At 40.1% G+C, this 19,726-nt stretch overlaps 1 protein-coding gene across 1 annotated transcript in view; it reads right to left on the reverse strand.

Annotated features, from left to right (window-relative positions):
* EPC2 (enhancer of polycomb homolog 2) overlaps positions 1-19,726 on the reverse strand; it is a 54,051-nt gene that overhangs the window by 24,002 nt on the left and 10,323 nt on the right. Inside the window, exon 2 of the mRNA XM_063116569.1 lies at positions 2,801-2,960. Coding sequence (XP_062972639.1) covers positions 2,801-2,960 — 160 coding nt within the window. The remainder of the gene's footprint in view (positions 1-2,800; positions 2,961-19,726) is intronic.

A 19,726-nucleotide genomic window follows, 5' to 3' on the forward strand; every position in this document is an offset into this window, starting at 1 on the left:
ATGTGCAGCACACGTCGGGGCTGGGGGAGAAGCCGGGATAGCTTCTTCTCCCTATGCAATCATCCGAACCCAGTCATTATCTCAGCCATAGATTACATTGTGCTAGCCCCTTACACCAAGCATAAACCATTCACTTGCCCAGAATTGTTCAATTTCTTGTAACAAACTTGCAGCCCATACAATTTTGAAGATATAAAAGACAAACACTATGACAGAGACAAAAATCCAGAATGACAAATAAGCAATAGTTATGACAGGATCTTGATATGAATTTCAAACATCAGCTGTTTCTTAGTGGAATAATTTGTGTACAAAGACAGACCTGCTCTCTGGGCATATACTCTACAAAGTGCCACCTTGTTCAATAAAAATTATTCCCTGATGAAGAAATGAAGCTTGAAATATGTAGTGGAATCCCTCAATAAAGATTACTTTTCACCATTCTGTATTTTTTACCTTTTGGCATTGTTTCCACCAACAATCACTTTCTGCCTTCCAGGATGCTCACTAGGGAAGTACTAATGCTCCAATCAGTGATATTTATTTGTGGAACATTCTCCATTTCAGAAGTTCACTACTAAAAATGTATGTATGCCAATTGAAAGTATTAGTCAAGCTTGGCAGTTTCAAAATTGTACTTAGCGTTTTTCAGGTGATTATCCTCAAAAACAAGAGAATACAGTGAAATGGAACTAATAAATAATGATGGTGAAACTGAAGGTGGCTCAACAACCTTAGTGGAAGAAAGTTGAACTCTGCTGAAATAGATGTGTGTCTGTCAGGATATCAGGCATATTTCTTTGGGTTGCTAAAATTAATTAGTGACCTGGTTAATTAGCCCACAATTTGCTGGGCTGCATGCCACATGTGCGTGTTGCCATTCTGCATAATCAACCTCAGATTGGCATGATCGTAGATTGCTGTGGGACACGTGAACTCGGACACTGGCTCAGTTCAGACAACATGTTTCTCAATGGTGGTTTTAGAACTCCATTTCTCCATTGTTGAGAAACGTGTTGTCTGGCAGGAAAACTCCATTCAATGGTTGAAAACACTGCATGCAGAGTATCAACACTGTGCAGCGGAGAGTTCCTGAACAACTGTTACGCTGCGTATTGTGTAGAGGGCTTCGTGGAGTTTTCCATTGTGTTGAATGGACTTTTCCCACTGGCTACAGAGTTATCTGGCAAGAGCAGCGAAAGGAGGGAGTCCTGCTCTAGGAGCCACAGGGATTGTTTTTTGCAGCAGTGGCTAATGGGATACCATCAGGAGGACTGGGGGAGAAGAAACTGTCAATCAAACATTGTGTCGACTTTTACTCAACTTCACAGGATTCCACAGTCTCACAACGGTGGAGTTAGAACATGTGTGGGGAGTACCCCCTAAAAACTCATCCGTTGAGTGGAGTTTTCACAATGCATTGACTAATGTGTTGTCTGAACTGAGCCACTATGTGTTGTTCATGGGTTAACCATATTTTTAGTACCTTTAGGGGTTTCCCCCCTTAAATTTAAGCTATGTAAGGGAAGTATGTGATATAGTCTTTAAATTTTTACAAGTATTCCAATAAAAATATTAAACAATATAACATTCAAATCACATCAAGTGTGCTTTAATTTTTCCTTCAAATATTTCAGGTCAAGTAAGTGTATACTGGGACAAAAAACACTGGTATTTTTTTATATAGCTTTATTGTATACTAAATACAAGTAAAATAAACATGCTATATTAGATATTTCTTGATAGGGCATCAGAACATTTTGATGCAACAATAGCAAACCAATCTCCTGGGAACTCACAGAAAAAGCATAATGAAAAATGCTATTATGTTCATCCCTCACACCTGGCAATCAGAGATATGATAGTGCCTCTAAATAAGGAAATTCCATTTTAACTATCATGCTTAATAGCATGATAAAATCCATCCTCAACAGATTTTTTAAATCACAAGCTCAATAGGACACACTGGGCACACAATTCAAAAGACACCTTAAACCATGGCTTTAACCACGGTGAATAAGGCTTTTTGCTTTATTCACGGTGGTTAAAGCTGTGGTTTAAGGTGTCTTCTGAACGGGGCAAGTGACTACAGATCTCTTTCTTTGGGGAAAAGTGGCTGAATCTAGGTACCGCCCTTACTCCCAACACTAAGAGTGAAGGTTTGGATTCAGGGCCCTCTCCCCACCTTTCCCAGATGGATGTCAAGCAATGTCAAAGCTGACAGTAACACACACACACACACACACACACGAATGATACAATAAAAAAGCTATAGCAGAGCAGCAAAAAGTGCCAGCATATGGGTAAATATGGTGCTGAAAGGATATTAGATCTGTTGCCAAGTGAGATTCCCTGGGGAGAGCATTCCAGAGCCAAGGTGCCATAACAAAAAAGACGTTATCACTAGTCCCCACATGTCTCACTGCTAAAGACAGGACATCTGATGAAAGACCCAAGAAGGACTCAGTCACGTTATACTGCACATTTCTCTAGACCAGGCCAGCATCAGTAACAAATAACAATTTTCTGAATAGCAGAAAATATTTTTGTGCTATTTAGTACTTTTGTCCTTTGTAATAAGCAACCAAACTATTTCTATCATTATGTGAATTATATACCAGCTTTTTTCAATCTAATCTTCAAAACAAATATAGAAGACTGCCCTTCTCTCAAAATATTTTCCTACATCTCTCAAAAAGTCAGAAAGCTTTATTACATTCTTCAACCTGAAAGTACAGCAGCACATATTTTGTCACCAGCCCCACAACTTTCTTATAATAAGTAGTAACAGTGAACTTACGTTGAATATGAATGAACTGTTTTGGCTGTTTAAACTCTCCTTTGTATAGGCGACTGTAATAGTTGACATTGCTTTCTGCTTCAGGAACTGGAATAACCATATTCTCTTTCTTTTCTCTGAAGACTTGCTGTGCTGAGATAGCTCTTTGCAAATGGTGTTCCTAAAAAGAGGAAGGTAATGGTTTATATATCACTACTGTACTATGGAAAAACCAGTAGCATATTTTTCTAATAGTAGCATCTTGCATCATCCTACTAAAAATTATTAAAAATTGAAGGACACCTGATTTCAAGACAGCAAGATAAGAACATAAGAAGTGCCCTGATGCTGGATCAGACCAAGGGTCCACCTAGTCCAGCACTCTGTTCACACAGTGGCCAACCAGCCATCGGCCAGGGATGAACAAGCAGGACATGGTGCAACAGCACCCTCCCACCCATGTTCCCCAGCAACTGGTGCACGCAGGCTTACTGCCTCTAATACTAGAGATAGCACACAACAAGATATTTCAACAGCCAAAGAAACAACATTGCGTCTCCTAAAATTATTAAACTAATTTTGATTAAGCTGTGATAGATTGCAAAGAAAATCTTGCTTGGCCTTGCTTCACAGAAATGAGAGGTTGCAGTGAAAAACAAACATACAACTTTAGAAAAGGCTGTTCTAATCTCCCGGTTGTTTTGCCAAATAAGAGTATCCTCCAGGCAACAGGTTGGGAAGCTTTAAAGAAGTTGTCTCCCCACCCCCTTCTTTAAAACCACAAATAAATAATATAAATATGTGTAGGCAGCCAGACTGGTAAACATCTTTGTGGGCTAAGTATGCTGTTGATTATTTTTAACATGGCAGCTGTAGTAAAAACATATTTGGCAAATTAAAAAGGAAGATATTTTATGAATACTTTTTAGATGAATGAAGGATGTAGATAGAAGGCAGGACAGAGGCTTCTTCTCACTTTCCACAAACAGAAAACTATCAAATTAGACATAGGCCAACAGTTAAATAGAATGAAAAAATCTTGCAGAACTTGGAATTTAATCAGCACTGCAAGCATCACAACTTACTAAGTTTTTAAAATCCACAATGAGGATCAGAACTCTCTCTTTATATAGCACACAAAGATTCCATTTTGGTTTCAGGATAAAATTAAAATATTAATTCCAAAGTTTACTTTAAAACTGATTACACCTGCTTCATCATAACTGAACTTTTATACCAAAGCTAATAAACACCTGTGTATACAAAAGGGGCCTTTTCAATCACTCATACAACCTGCCATAATTTCCTCGGAATCTTTATTAGCTATATACATCATACATTTAGGGTCTACACAAGGCCTGGGTTCAGACAACATGATAAGCAGTGGTGGGTTAAATAGTCAACGGTGGGTTATTATGTTGTCTGCCAAGACTTTTTCACACCACAGCTGGTTATTCAGCCAAAATAATCAAAGCAAATAACCAATGCTGTGCAGAGTTGATTATTTGAACAACCATTGGTTATCATGTCATATGTCGGGCACTGATGACTATTTCATCGCACACAGTGGGTTATTTTCAGTGACTAAAGAGTCCCCTGGCAAGAACGACCAAACCAGCAGCTGCTGCTCTAGTCCAGCCAGCAGAACTTGTAATGGCTGGAGGGATACCAGTGGGAGAACTGAGGGAGGGAGACAGGACGAGGGATGTGTCAATCCAACACACCATTGACTAATAGTCAACTTGATGCTGTCCTTAATCCACACCACAGTTGATTATAATCATGTCATGTGGGGAGTACCCCTCGATAATCAACCGTGGAGTTGACTATTAACCCACCATTGACTATCGTGTTGTCCGAATGCAGCCAAGGAAATGTTCCTATATATCAGTTTCTTATACATGCATATTTTGCTACACACACACACACACACACACACACACACACACAGACAGAGAGGGCGTAGAGGATTCTTAGATGCATACACACAGAAAAGCAGACAAGTGTGTTTGTCACATACAGCACCGCAATGCACACAAGATTTCTTGCACTTAAGTGATACCTTTGTAGAACATTAATTTTGCATGAAGCAGCACTTAGATAAAAACAAAAAGACCTACAAACCATGCAACTTATTAAATAGAGGGGAAATTTGTACTTGACCCTAGACAACAAAGCCAGAGGTTAAAGCCAGGAACTTTGAGAAATATAACATACACGCAAGAAATTAACTCCTAAATAAAGATTAGAAACTCCCTTCAGGATATATAGGGCAGTATCCAGAGCTGGCAATTTGCCAGTAGTTATCAGATTGTGCTAGTGGGAATGAGTACTAGAAAAACTAGTACTCGATAAAGTGGCAATTCTGGAATGAGACAGGTTAGTGGTGCTCCCTTCCACAAGGTCCATGGACTTGTTCCATTTCAGAAATGCTCTTTTGGACTACTTCCCAGTTGTTGTACTGAGCAATAGCTTACTGTTCCACACCATTGGATAGTGCCCCTAACAAAGTTTTACAGAAATAAATTAAGTTACTTCTGACCTACCTACCTTAACAGATGCAAAATTTCTATAAAATAATGGGGACAAATAAAAACAGTTACACAGAGCCTTGAGTGACCCCTTTAGCAGCTGTTCATGAGGTGGAGGCACACAGCACTGGTGGAGAGAAGCTCTGCCAATGGAGAGACACATCCATCCTGAAGTCCTCAGTTATCTCTGCAGAAGACTCCACAGCTGTAGATCTGCTGCTAGCAGGGTTTCCACTGGCATTAGACCCAAATCAACATGTTCTGGAGGCGTTTTGCATCTGCTGAGTCCATTTCCCCCATAAGGCCCCAGGACCTCCTTTGTTTTTATCAGCCAGCACAGGTGTTTTTCCTCCCATTGAAACCAATGGGAAAGTAACTAAAAAAACTGCAGCTGAGGAAAAAAGGTTAAACCTGCACACACACACCTGTCCTGGCCAGAATGAGCCAGCAGGGCTTTGGAAGTGGTACCACTTCCCCACCCACAACGCTACTTAGGATTGCTCTCTTATTGAATTATCTGTACTTCTATCTCTTAATCCAGTGTTCCATTACTCATCAATTACCAATTTGTTTTATCCTTCATGTTCTAATAGTTGGGAAGTGTGCCTTCAAATAATCCCTTCCTCATCTTTCAAATTACAATATCAGCTGGTGAAACCATTCAAATAACATATTGCCTCTTAATCTGTATCTGCACTACTAGGTCAATGGCATGTCAGATTACTACCAATGTACAACCAGTTTGTGCACAAGTGGATGCATACCTAACCTATGCAATCAGCACTACAGACTGTTGTAATAATGTGTTCAGTACTGACATTGGGTTGGCCCACATACTTTCCAATTAAATATGTACATTTTATCTTTAGTTAGAATGGCATCCAGTTTCTTTAATAGTGCCAATGTAGCCTAGTGTACTCAACACTTTATTTTGTAAAAACCATAAGCTTAAGGCTAGTTGTCTTCCCATTGGCAATGCAGGAACCCAAAGTTCTTTCATGTAGGGATGACCACGAAAGAATGCAGACCTCTGTTTCCACCCTGAAGAGAAAGTATGTAGGTGAGTTTTTCCCAATTTGGTACACTCCAGTTTTGGACTTAAAACTCCCATAAGCCCCAGCCAGCATGGCCAATGCTCAGAAATACTTGTCCAAAATATCTGAAGGGCACCAGATTGGGGAGGGCTAGTGTACATGTCTTAAGGGACACAGGAGTGTCCTTTTAGTTAAGATGAGTCACACATAAAAAATCCGGCATTATAATTGTCAAACTTCTACCGCTTATAGAAATGACAGCTGCTGAGATAGCTAATAACTTGAAACGTGGTACCCATGATCTTCTTAATGAGGACTACAATTGTGCAAAATTTCAAACTCATCTGATAACAAAGGTACGGAAAAGTAAAAAGTGCTGTAAATTGGCACATTTGTCCTTTTTACTCCAATCTGCAGTTCAGCATATCATATATATAACTTTCAAATTTCGGAGAAAAATACTGATGTAGGTTATTCTTGGTCGTTGACGAGGTGTGCCTTTAATTGGTTTGGTGAAATTTTGAGCAGAAGTTCAAAGGTTATTAAGGTTTTTCTGCCCTATGAAAGCCTATGACAACAACTGTTGGCAAAGTTAAATTGGGCTTACTCTGTTTCTTCAATTCAGTCTGTTTTCAGAAAAAAATCTATTACAGAGGGCTTCTATGTGTAATGTCCATTTTTTTAGTTATGGAATGTAACTTTACAAGGTGAGACTACATGTTACTACACAGACTGGGATCCTAGCCTGGAGCATAGGAAGACTTAATTATCCACCCCACTCCCTGCTGTGGTCTGCAATCTGGTTCAGGTTTTCCCCCTCCCCCATGCCTACCATTTACATTGCAAAAAGGCACCCAGCTGTAATGTACACTGCAGGCATAGCCCCCTACTCACAACTCTATAGAGTCTTAATCCATATAAAATCCCATGAGATTATTTTTGATTAAAAAAGAAAATAAACTAGCTATGTCAGAGCTATGTCAAACCACTTTTCTGAAAGCAGACATACAGCACAAGATTTTTGTTCTTACTTTTTGCAAGGATAATAACTTTATTGTGTTATAACTTTCCTTTTCAAAAACCAAGCGAATTCAATGATTAAAAACACTGGTTGTTTAAGACCAGAGTTAAGCTACATAAGGAATGACACTCACACCTGAGCATCCTAACATGCTTAAAGATCCTCTACAAATGCATATATTTGTTTTTCTGCCACCACAGCAGAAAGGAGACCTGGATTCAAACCCCTGCTCAGTCATGAAGCTTACTGGGTAACCTTGCACAAGTTATTATATTTCAGGCTAAATAACCTCACAGAGCTGTTCAGACATGATTAAATTAATGACATGTATGTCATATTGAGTTTCATGACATTATTAATTATTGAAACCAAACTATTTCTAACATCAATAATATGAATAAAAGGAACTTGCCACTTGGGTGGTGGTGGGTTTTCTGGAAAATGTTTATTTGGCTTATATTTAGTAAGCAAAGCTTTAAAAATATTCTGTATTAATGTTTAATGGAGTATAAACATCTCAAAGTTTTTCTAAGAGCCAAAAGTAGTTGAACTGTAATAAATGAGATGGGGGGGGGGAATATTCAATAAATTATACTTAGAATGGCTTAAATGTTATATTCAAACCAATTAAAAGCTTTACTTCAACATTATTTTGATGGGAATACTTGTAAATATTTTAAATTATGACAACTTAATAGCATACACTTCCCTTACATAATTTTTTTTTAAAAGTAGCACTGAGAACTATTAATATGTGACATCTGACTACAACAAGATCCATATGAATCACAAAGATGCACCTCTTTCAAAGATGCCTCAACATGTGACTACATATTAGGCATAGCCCATACACATATTGTGACTGTATATTTACATCACAAATAGGAAGAAATCAGCAATAATTATTTACATTTGAAAATATATGTTGCTAATATAACTTTGCCAAGGAATTCACTAGGGTATCCTTTATCAAGGAAAATAACTTGGTTTGATTAAGGCAGAAGAATCATAAATATATTTATGGTTATCAAATAATAAGATAAACTGTAAAGGTAATACTAATAGGAAATCTTGGATCCAATGAAGAGTGTTTGATTAGGATCTTGGAGAGCTGGGTTTGCCCGTAGCAACCTATTTCTTATGTAATGCAAGTCTGCATGCTTAAACCACCCATGAGTTGTCTGGCAGAAGTGGGAGAGAGCTTTTTACCCACAGTTTGTTTTGGGGTTAACATCTGGATTTAGCCACTCCTCATTGGTTTGGGACTGGACATGATGAGCTATTCGGTTGTTGATTGAAAGTGCCCTCTTCTGATTGTCCCTGACAGCCTATGTTTTGTTTGACCCATGGGCTGTCATTACATGAAACAAGGCTTATGTCAAACAGACTGGCTTCAGACGATCATGACAAGAAACCATTGTGGCTTCTCCCCTGCACGCACGCGCACACACTATTTGCATAATTCCCAATGCTACAGTGCAGATTGATCTGTTGTCTGAACCTGACAAACGGTGCTGGTAGCTTCGTACCCACCCTACAATCCATGAAATACAGTAGAGGTTATAGGATGGGTACAAACTACCCCCTCTGTGCACCGAGTTCGGATGACATGTAAACCGCCCAGAGAGCTTCGGCTATGGGGCGGCACATACATTTAATAAATAAATAAACCTGTTAGGAGGTGTGCAAAATTACGCAAATAGCGGGAGCATGTGTCCAGCACACATGGGGTGAGGGAAGAAGCCACGATGGCTTCTTTCCCTGTTGCAATCATTTTAACAGGCCCACATTCTTTTCATTATTTACCAATCTGTACAATATGAAAATCTGTGTGCCATCAAAGTAGAAAGCTCAGAGAGTGGCCATGAGAGAGACTTCCTCAGTGGTGGTGCCCTGACTTTGGAATGGTCTCAATAAAGAAACCATCTAGAGCGTACGTTACTGTCTTTCAGCATGAGGCCAAATTGTCATGACAATGAAGTGCAGACATAACATGTGCAACCAAACTGTGACTCAATATAGACAAGACACAAGTACAGTTGGTCGGTGGTTAATTCAACTGAGTGAATGGTATTCAATGTTTTAAATAGGGTCATATTTTCATTAATGGCTCATGGGACGTTTGTGGCTCAAACCAGCTTTTAACAGTTCTTCAACTAATTCATCAGCTGCAACCTTAACTGGAAAGAGATAATTTAACCACAATCACTAATGCTCTGGTAACCTCCCATTTAGACAACTGCAATGCATTGTACAAGAAGCTGCCTTTAAAGATAGTTCAGGAACTGCTGTTGATTCTGAATAAGGCCACAAGTTTATTATTTAGAATGGGAATTTTGATCACATGTATGCCTGAACTTTGCAAGCTACAATGGCTCCCAGTTCATTAAACTGCAGATAAAGCCTTAAACTACACTGAAGCTGGTTACCTTCTCCCACATGTACCTTTTGAACACAAGAAAATAAGAAGTGCCACGTTGGATCAGACCAAGGGTCCATCTAGTCCAGCACTCTGTTCTCACAGTGGCCAACCAGCCATTGGCCAGGGATGAACAAGTAGGATATGGTGCAAGAGTACCCTCCCACTCATGTTCCCCAGCAACTGGTGCACACAGGCTTACTGCCTCGAATACTGGAGATAGCACACAACCATCAGGGCTAGTAGCCATTGATACCCTTCGCCTCCAGGAATTTATCCAACCCCCTTTTTAAAGACATCAAAATTGGTGGCCATCATTACATCTTGTGGTAGTGAGTTCCATAATTTAACTATGAGCTGTGTGAAGAAGTACTTCCTTTTATTTGTCCTGGATCTCCCACCAATCAGTGACCCAGGGTTCTAGTATTTTGAGAGGGAGAAAAATGTATCCCTATCCACATTCTCCATACCATGCATAACTCTGTACACCTCTATCATATCTCCCCTTAGCCTCCTTTTTTCCAAGCTAAACAATCCCAGTTGATGTAACCTTCCATCAGAATCCCAAAATCTCTTTCTTGTTCGGTCACTGCCAGCTCAGATTCCATTAGGTTATACTTGAAGTTGGGGTTTTTTTGCCCCAACGTGAATCACCTTACACTTGCTTACATTGAACCACATCTGCCATTTGGAGGCCCAGTCTCCCAGCTTGGAGAGATCCCTTTGGAGCAATTCACAATCCCTTTGTGTTTCAACAACCTTAAATAATTTGGTGTCGTCAGCAAACTTGGCCACTTCACTGCTCACTCCTAATTCCAGATCACTTATGAACAAGTTGAAAAAGAATTGGTCCCAATACTGATCCCTGTGGGACCCCACTATTTACTCTCCTCCATCGGGAGAATTGACCATTTATTTTTACTGTCTGCTTTCTGTTCTTTAACCAGTTACTGATCCATAAGAGGACCTCTCTTCTTATTCCATGACTACTAAGTTTATTCAGGAGTCTTTGATGGGGGCCTTTATCTAAAGCCTTTTGGAAGTCCAAGTAAACAATGTCCACCAGATCACCCCGTCTACATGTTTGTTGACACTCTCAAATAATTCTAGTAGACTAGTGAGACAGGACTTGCCTTTGTGGAAGCCATGTTGATTCTTCTTCAGCAAGACCTGCCCTCCTATATGATTACTAATTTTGTCTTTAATAATGCTTTCAACTAATTTACCTGGAACAGATGTCAAGCTAACTGGCCTGTAATTTCCTGAATCCCGCCCCCCGGATCCCTTTTTTAAAATTGGTGTTACATTGGCCATCTTCCAGTCCTCTGCTACAGAGGCTGAGCTTAGGGACATGTTGCATATTTTTGTGCGGAGGTCCTCAATTTCATACTTGAGTTCTTTGGGAACTCTAGGATGGATACCATCTGGGCCTGGTGATTTATTTGCTTTCAATTTGTCAATAAGGTTGAGAACTTCATCTTTTGGCACCACTATTTGTCTCAGTTCCTCAGACTCCCTTCCTGAAAACATCCGTTCAGGCACAGGCATCTGTCCTGTATCCTCTGCAGTGAACACTGATGCAAAGAATTCATTCAGCTTCTCTGCAATTTCCCAGTCCTCCTTTAGTACTCCCTTAACTCCGTTGCCATCCAACGGTCCAATTGCTTCCCTAGCTGGTTTCCTGCTTCTGATATATTTAAAGAATTCTTTATTGTTGGACTTGATATTATTAGCGATGTGCTCTTCAAAATACTTTTTTGCATCTCTTATTGTTTGCTTGCATGTCCTTTGTGACAGCTTGTGCTCCCTTTTATTTTCTTCAGTTGAGCAAGACTTCCATTTTTTGAAGGAAGCCCTTTTTTCTACAATAGCTTCTTTGACACTGCTTGTTAACCATGCTGGTGACCTCTTGGACTTGGTGCTACCTTTCCTAACCTGTGGAATACTTTTTAGTTGAACTTCTATTATTGTGCTTTTGAGTAAGCTCCATGCATTTTCCAAGGATTTAACCCTCTTGATTCCCCCTTTCAACTTTCTTTTCACTAGTTCCCTCATTTTAGAGAAGTTTCCTCTTTTGAAGTCAAGTGTGAATGTGTTGGATTTCCTGGGCAATTTCCCACTTAAGTTTATAATGAATCTGATAGCACTGTGGTCACTGTTATCGATTAGTTCAACAATATTTACATCTCATATTAGGTCCTGGGCAGCACCATTTAGGATTAAGTCCAGGATTGCCTCCCCTCTGGTCGGTTCCATGACCAACTGTTCCAGGATACAGTCACTTAGGACAGCAAGAAATTTAACCTCTTTGTCATGACTGGAATATGAATTTATCCAGTCAATGTGAGGATAATTTAAGCCACACATTATTATAACACTTCCTCGTTTGGAGGCCTCCCTGATTTCATTCTCCATCTCAAGATCACCCTGAGCATTTTGGTCTGAGGGACGATAGCATGTTCCTAGCACTACATTAGTTTTGGGGCCCTGCATTGTCACCCACAGCAGTTCTGTGGAAGAGTCTTCCCCGTTTAGGTGCTCTAGTCTACTTGACACAATGCCCACTTTGACATACAGAGCAACACCGACCCCACTATGCCCTTCCCTGACCTTCCTGTAAAGTATGTATCCAGGGATGACCGTATCCCACTGGTTCTCTCCATTCCAACAGGTTTCTGTAATGCCCACTATGTACAGGTTCTCCTCTGAAACCAAGCACTCCAATTCTCCCATTTTAGCTCGGAGGCCTTTAACATTTGCATAGAAACACATATACACAGTGTCTCTGCCGTGTCCCTTTTTTCCTGTTGCACTTTAGCCTCTTTGATTGGCTATCATGTTCTATCCAGTACTCATGGCCTATTTGCTCCCCTTCTATATTGTGACAATCAGAAACATGTTCAGAACCATCTCCTTCAGATGATTTAACCCAAACCGGATGCTTCCCAGCTCCTGTCAGCTTTCCCCAAGGATTTAGATTAAAAGCTACTCTGCCACTTTTTTATGTTTAGTGCCAGCAGTCTGGTTCCGTTTTGGTTTAAGTGCAAACCATCCCTCTTATACAGGCCCGGCTTGTCCCAAAATGTTCCACAGTGCCTAACAAATCTGAACCCCTCCTCTCTGCACCATTGTCTCATCCACACATTGAGACTTCTCAGTTGAGCCTGTCCAGCTGGACTTGTGCGTGGAACTGGTAGCATTTCCGAGAAAGCTACCTTGGTGGTCCTGGATTTCAACCTTCTGCCTAGCAACCTAAATTTGGCTTCCAGGACCTCATGACTACATTTCCCTGCATCGTTGGTACCAACATGGATCACGACAACTAACTCCACCTGAGAACTGTTTACTATGCTATCTAGATGGCGCGTGATATCCGCAACCTTCGCACCAGACAGGCAATTTACCATGCATTCTATACACCTGTCACAAACCCAGCAGTCTATGTGTCTAACGATCGAATATCCCACTACCACAAGCCCCCTCCCCCCGGAGGCACATCCTTAGTACGAGAGGATATTTGCACATCTCCTGAGGAATGGATCCCTTCTAAGGGATCATTTCCCTCTTCCTCAGAGTGATACCCTCTTTCCTCGAGACCCTCATTCTCCGGGACTGCAGAGAAGCTGTCACCAAAAGAGTGGGACATCGCTGTTAGGTCCCTGAAGGTCTCATCTATCAACCTCTCTGCCTCTCTGAGCGTGATCTCAAGGGAACAAACTTGTTCCCTGAGAGCCAGGAGCTCATCACACCAAGCACACACCCATGATTTCTGTCCAGCAGGCAGATAATCATACATGTGGCACTCAGTGCAATACACTGGGAAGTCCCCACACCCCTGCTGGCATTCTACCTTCACAACTTTTTTATTGTTGTTGTTGTTGTTATTATTTTATTTATTTATTATTGCATTTATATCCTGCCTTTTCTCCTCCAAGGAACCCAAGGTGGTGTACATAATTCTCCTTCTCCTCACCACAACCACCCTGTGAGGTGGGTTGGGCTGAGAGTCTGCGACTGGCCCAAAGTCACCCAGTGAGTTTTCATGGTCAAGTGGGGAATAGAACCTGGATCTGCTGACTCCCAGTCTGACACTTTAGGCTATTACTGCTGTTACAGGGTTTGTTTACTAGAACTCTGTTACTGGGAGAAGGTAGGGAGTTTATTCAGAGCTTAGTGTTTGTTAATTGGTTTTAATTTAAAGTTACTTACTCTGAGTAGGGAAGGGAAGAGTTTACTGCCCTGGCTTCCTCACCCTGCTGAGCCTAAAATGAAGCTAGCAAAGAGTGGGTGTTATTTCCGTATGAGTATGGGGTTTTCTTTAAACTTTAAGATCTTCAGAGACCTTGCTCTGGGTTACCACTAGGGAAAAGGCCTTTTCAGTGATGGCACTCTGGTTCATGAATAACAACCCCAAAGAGGCTGGCTGGTACCATCTTTATGGTCTTCTCAGCAACATGTAACACTTTTTTTAATTTACCCAGGTCTTTAAAATAACTTCTTAGTTTAAAGGACTAATTATAAAATTCTGTTTTTTAAATTGTTTTTAGTTTTATGTTTTTGTTGTTTTATACTGTATTTTAATGCAGTGAATGTATTTGTTGTTTCAATCACCATGGTTATATGCATACATAGATGCATACACCAAAATACATTATACTGGTATACACACGTAAAGTTTACAATGCAAAGGATTTAAAATAATAAAAAGCCATGAACAAAACCTTCCATTAGCAGATTCCCATAAGTATAAAAGAATAAAAACTGTTAGATTAAAACCTTAAGGTTAAATTACATCATTATGGTTCAGCGAATCTCGTGTCTCTATCAGTTACAAATTTGTCAACATCAAAGAGCAGGTATGTAACTTTATTTTGATCATCTCGCTCTGATATATCCCATAACAGGTTCAAAATAAAGTTTCTCCTTGATTCGGAATACAAAGAACAATATAAAAAGTAATGACAGAGATTCTCTGCTACATGAGCACCACATATACAGAGCCTCTGTTCAACCTTTAATTGCAAAGCTTATACCAGCACTGTCTGAAAGAACTAACAGGCTTTGAATACAATTAAAAACAATGGTTAAGAGCAAACTGTGATTGGTGTAAACATGGCTAATACCAGTTTTCAAGTAATTTGACGGATAGAGGCTGGCTCAATAGAGATATGACAAGCTTATACAGACCTCTCATTTCCAGGTGCTCTGCCTGAGCATACACTAAGCAATGAAAAGAAACAAGTCTTTGTTAAGCCATGTGTAAGTGCTTAGCCCGCAGATAGAGATGTAAAATTTCCAGAAATTTTGAAGCCATGAGAAAAAAACAGTTTTTCTGGGAGGGTTTCAGAAAAAAACAAAAAAAATTGGAAAAATTGAAATAATGCAATATTAGCACTTTTTACAGATTGAAAGTCACTTTGTTACTTTAGGAACATAAAATGTAATTGTGTCCAAGTTCGTTTGGCAAAAATTCAATCACAGTGCCCCCTAGAGGCATAAATGCATCTTGCTCTTGCATTTGAGAGTTGTAGTCTCAGTTTGCAACCTAGGATTTGCTTGTCTTTGGTACACAGAAATTGTAATACTCTGATACTGTACATAGTTTATAGAAATCATTTGGAAAAGTAAATATCTGAACACTTTGTCTTAAACATTTTATTCATCATGCTAAAATAAAAATCCTGTAATCCATTTTTTCAGGGGGGAAACAAAAAAGGCTTTGGGGGGGGGGGAAACGGGCTTCCCCCCAAATTTTTCAAGGTTTTTCCCAGGCCTTCACATCTCTATCCGCACAGGGAAATATTGTACCCATCGTAGTCCAGTTCGGACCTCATAAGCTAGGGTTTGCAGAGCCATGGCTTATCAAGATCGAGCAGCGTTCAATCCAATCACTCCTGCTTGGCTTCTCCTGGAAATGAAAGGGGTTAAACAAACTATGGTCCCTCCACCTGTAGCTTGTTTATCATGACTTCCAAACCAGGAACTTTTTTCTCCTCAAACAAACCAGAGTCATAAGCCATTCCTTGTTGTTGGTTTACAACTCCAGCTTGCTCAAGGAGAAAGAAGCCAAAATTCCCAGTTTGGACATCAATATGAACAAATCCTGGAGGGACGGCCCATGGTTTGTTCGGCCACTCCCACCTGCAGGAGGAGTCAAGTAAGAGCAATTGGTAACATGAATGAGGACACTGGCTTATCCTTGCATCTGAAGCGGGCCGGAATTAACATTTTACATCTTTTAAAACTAAACCCATGACCCTCTGTCAAATAATGTAATTAAATCCTTCTATATAATATAGAGCTGTCCTGAATTTTCATCCAAATATTTTCAGCTTAAGACTGCAGCTGTTCACAGCACTTTATCATAGAAATTACAATGGAGATGAAATTTGAATTAGGAATTTGCTGGTCCCAAATTCAATATATACTATACTAATTAAAATCAATACTTTCTATGTATTGATACATAGTATTGATAAAATCAATACTTTCTGTGTCTTACCAACACACCTAGACCAGAGGGTTTATGATTCTGGAATAGAAGAACATATCATATACTGACATGAACATAAGTAGTCTCTCTTTTTAAAACTGTCTACCAAATGGGTTATATGTGATTTTCTTGTGAATTTATAATGGATTTGTGTCTTGGATTTTAACAAAGACTTCTGTAGTTTGCTACACATCATTCAAATTACAACCTTTATCCCTCTTCCTTAGGTCACACAAATAATTAGATTGAATTTGATTGTTGCGTGACTAATGCTAATTTTGAGCTTTATGGTGGTTGGCGTAATTAACACTTTATAAGGTAATTATAGTTGAGATTGATTCATTCCTTTCTCTAACACACACACACACACACACAGAGAGAGAGAGCGAGAGAGATAGAGAGAGAGAGAAGTCTTTGACTTTAAGGCTGTACTTTTTTAAAGTGATCTCTACAATGTTACGTTGTTAAAAAAAAGCAATTCTTGAACGTCATGCTTTTATTTTGGATTTATTAAAGATGATAGCAACATCATTACGTGTCCTAGCAAAAAGCCACTTTGGCTTAAACAGTACAGTGGAACTTTACTTACAACCTATGCTTATAAATAATAAATTTAGATTTCCCAAGGTAACCCATGTTCAATATAAGAGCTACCTATCCACTTCATTAATATTCCATGGAAAGCAACTGACCATTACTGTCCAAGATTATGGGCTTCCAGTACCATACCACTTCAAAAGATATTGGTCTGGTCTGGGGCTTCTCTAACTTTATTCTAATGAGCCTCACTAGATCAGGGTGGAAGATAAAGACTCATCTGCAGCCAACAGAATTAAAACTGGGCAAGAAGGTGGTGCCCATGACCCTTTGAACAAATGCCTGTAGGTTGGGGTCAGGCCTGTATGCCAAAATGTTTCATTGACTTAACTCTAGATTCTGAACACTGTTCTGCACAGGCACAGAGCCACATGAGGGATCACGAAGAAGAAAAAGGAAAAAGTGCAAGAAAAAGAGAGTTTCCACATCCTCGGCTAACTGCAAACTTGAAGAGGAGAGAGGAAAGGACAAACTCTTACCTCTCCTAACCATAGCCTTTGGAAACAGGCCATTCTTAAAGATTAAGAACCATAGTTTTAGGGTACTTATTAATATATTAAGTAGCAACAAATGAAACTTTGCTGATGATGTGCCACAGCGTGTATTCGCCCAAGGTTTATGAATACACATCCAAAATCAATATTTATATTTTGGAATGATTGCTATTTTGAGAAACAACACTGTTATTTATTCAAGCTATTTTAAAAATAAAGGGGACTACACAAATAGTGAACCCCCATCCTTCTCCTGAGTTCAGTCCTGGAATATATCTTAAGTGTCAGAAATCTGAAATGCTACCCCCCTTCCAAGTGATATTGTTATAGGCAGTCAAGGGGAACTGATTGCATTTATTCCACAATAGCACAAAAAAACTGGAAGACTTTCTCAATCATGTAAGAAGGGTCCAAGAAGCAATGTCAACCTGGCCACGCACTGAGATGATCTTCAGAGCTCCTTTTCTGGTTTCCCATACCATCTCAGGTGAGGCAGGAGGTGACTAGGAAAAAGCTCTTCCTGATTGTGGTATCCCATTTATGGAATTCTCACCAACTTTAATGTCTTTTCAACACTAAACAAAAACTTGTCTCACATATAATGGTGGCAAATCTTAGGTTAATTTAACTTGCAATTTGCTGCGCTGTGTACAGACCACATTCCACAACCATTTTGCATAGTTGCTACATGACATTCAAACCCAGACACTTACAGGTTAGTCATCGGTTAAACAATCCACAGTTAACCTACAAATTATTAGGTTAATTGTGTGTTGTTTAACCTATGCTTAACCTATAGAGACCAGGTTTGGATGTCAGGTATCAATCTCCAATCCGCCCAATCAGAGTTTGGATATGCAAAATGGTGGCAGAACATGACCAGCACACACTGCAGCAAATTTGCCGCCATTACATGTGGCCCATAGACTGTTTATTCCTGCAGGGCATTTAAGATTTATTTTAGAAATCCTATTGTTTTATTGCTCCTTTTTATTCTATTTTATTTATTGATGCTTTTTAACAGTATTTTATTATCTTTCTGGGATGGAAGAGGGTTGTAATCAAGCCTGGAGTTTATGAGTTGAAGGGCAGTATACCTTCCTTTAAAAAAAAAAAGAGGAACAAGTAAAACAAAACTGAGTGCAGCGATGGATACTTCCAGAACCTATTTTCTAAATCAGACATTTTACTTCCTTCTCCTTATCATCTAATACAGTTATATTCTATTTTTTCCACAAATATCAAGTATCCCTGAAATGTGTAAAAGCCAACAACAAATCAGATGTGGCAGACTGCATTAAGGAGCTTTTGAATTAGATATAATATCACAGTGGCAGAAGTCAACTAGCAAGACTTTCTTCCTGTTTCCTCCCGCTGAAGCTCTCTATGCTGCCTAAAAATCTCCTCCGAAAGATTTCCCAGCCAGGACATGCAGAGGACGAGGGCTGGGGGAAATCCAGGAGAAATCCAGCATTTGATCCAACCCTTTATAAGTTCATCTTACTATCAAAAGGCAGCTGTCATGTATACTGCTGGAAAATGATGAATTGTCATATTCTAGAAGTACATGCAATATAGAAATGGCCTGCCATTGAAAAACCTGTGATAAAAGGTAAACACACACACAAGTGCAGAACTGTGCCAAAGTTTCTGGATTCTAGGCCTCTGTGACCCTTGGGATGCCACTTACAAGCATTAGGCTTTAAGATGAAAAATACAAACATAGCCCAAGACTATATTTGGAGATGAAGCTGGGGTGTTAATCTCTCTCAGCTTTGCCCACCAGAGTTCTCTGTCTAGTAGCTGGCAAGGCCTGGGGGGCAGGGAGGTGGAGTGGCAGTGGTCTATTGGGATTCTATCCACCTGACCAGATGCCCTGTCCCACAGTCTGCAGGGTTTGAATGTGTGTATCTGAAGCTGGGTGCTCGGGACAGAATAGGGATTCTGTTGGTGTACCGTCCACCCTGCTGCTCAACAGTCTCCCTTCCTGAGCTAGCTGGGGTAGTCTCGGGGTTGGTGTTGGGAGTCCCCTTGGCTTGTTGTGCTGGGGGATTTCAACATCCATGCTGAGGCTGCCCTGTCGGGAGTGGCTCAGGACTTCATGTCTGCCATGACAACCATGGGGCTGTCCCAAATAGTATCTGGCCCCACCCATGCTGCTGGGCACACTTTGGACCTTGTTACTATGCTGAATGGGGTGACAGTGATCTGATAGTGGAGGAACTTTCTACAGTTCCATTGTCATGGACAGATCACTATGGCACTCAGAACCTCTACAGGGGTGGAGGAACGATTAAGATGGTCCGCCCCAGGAGGCTGATGGATCCGAATGGTTTCCTGATGGCTCTTGGGGATTTT

Source organism: Elgaria multicarinata, chromosome 2, assembly GCF_023053635.1.
Source record: "Elgaria multicarinata webbii isolate HBS135686 ecotype San Diego chromosome 2, rElgMul1.1.pri, whole genome shotgun sequence".
Classification (NCBI taxonomy): domain Eukaryota; kingdom Metazoa; phylum Chordata; class Lepidosauria; order Squamata; family Anguidae; genus Elgaria; species Elgaria multicarinata.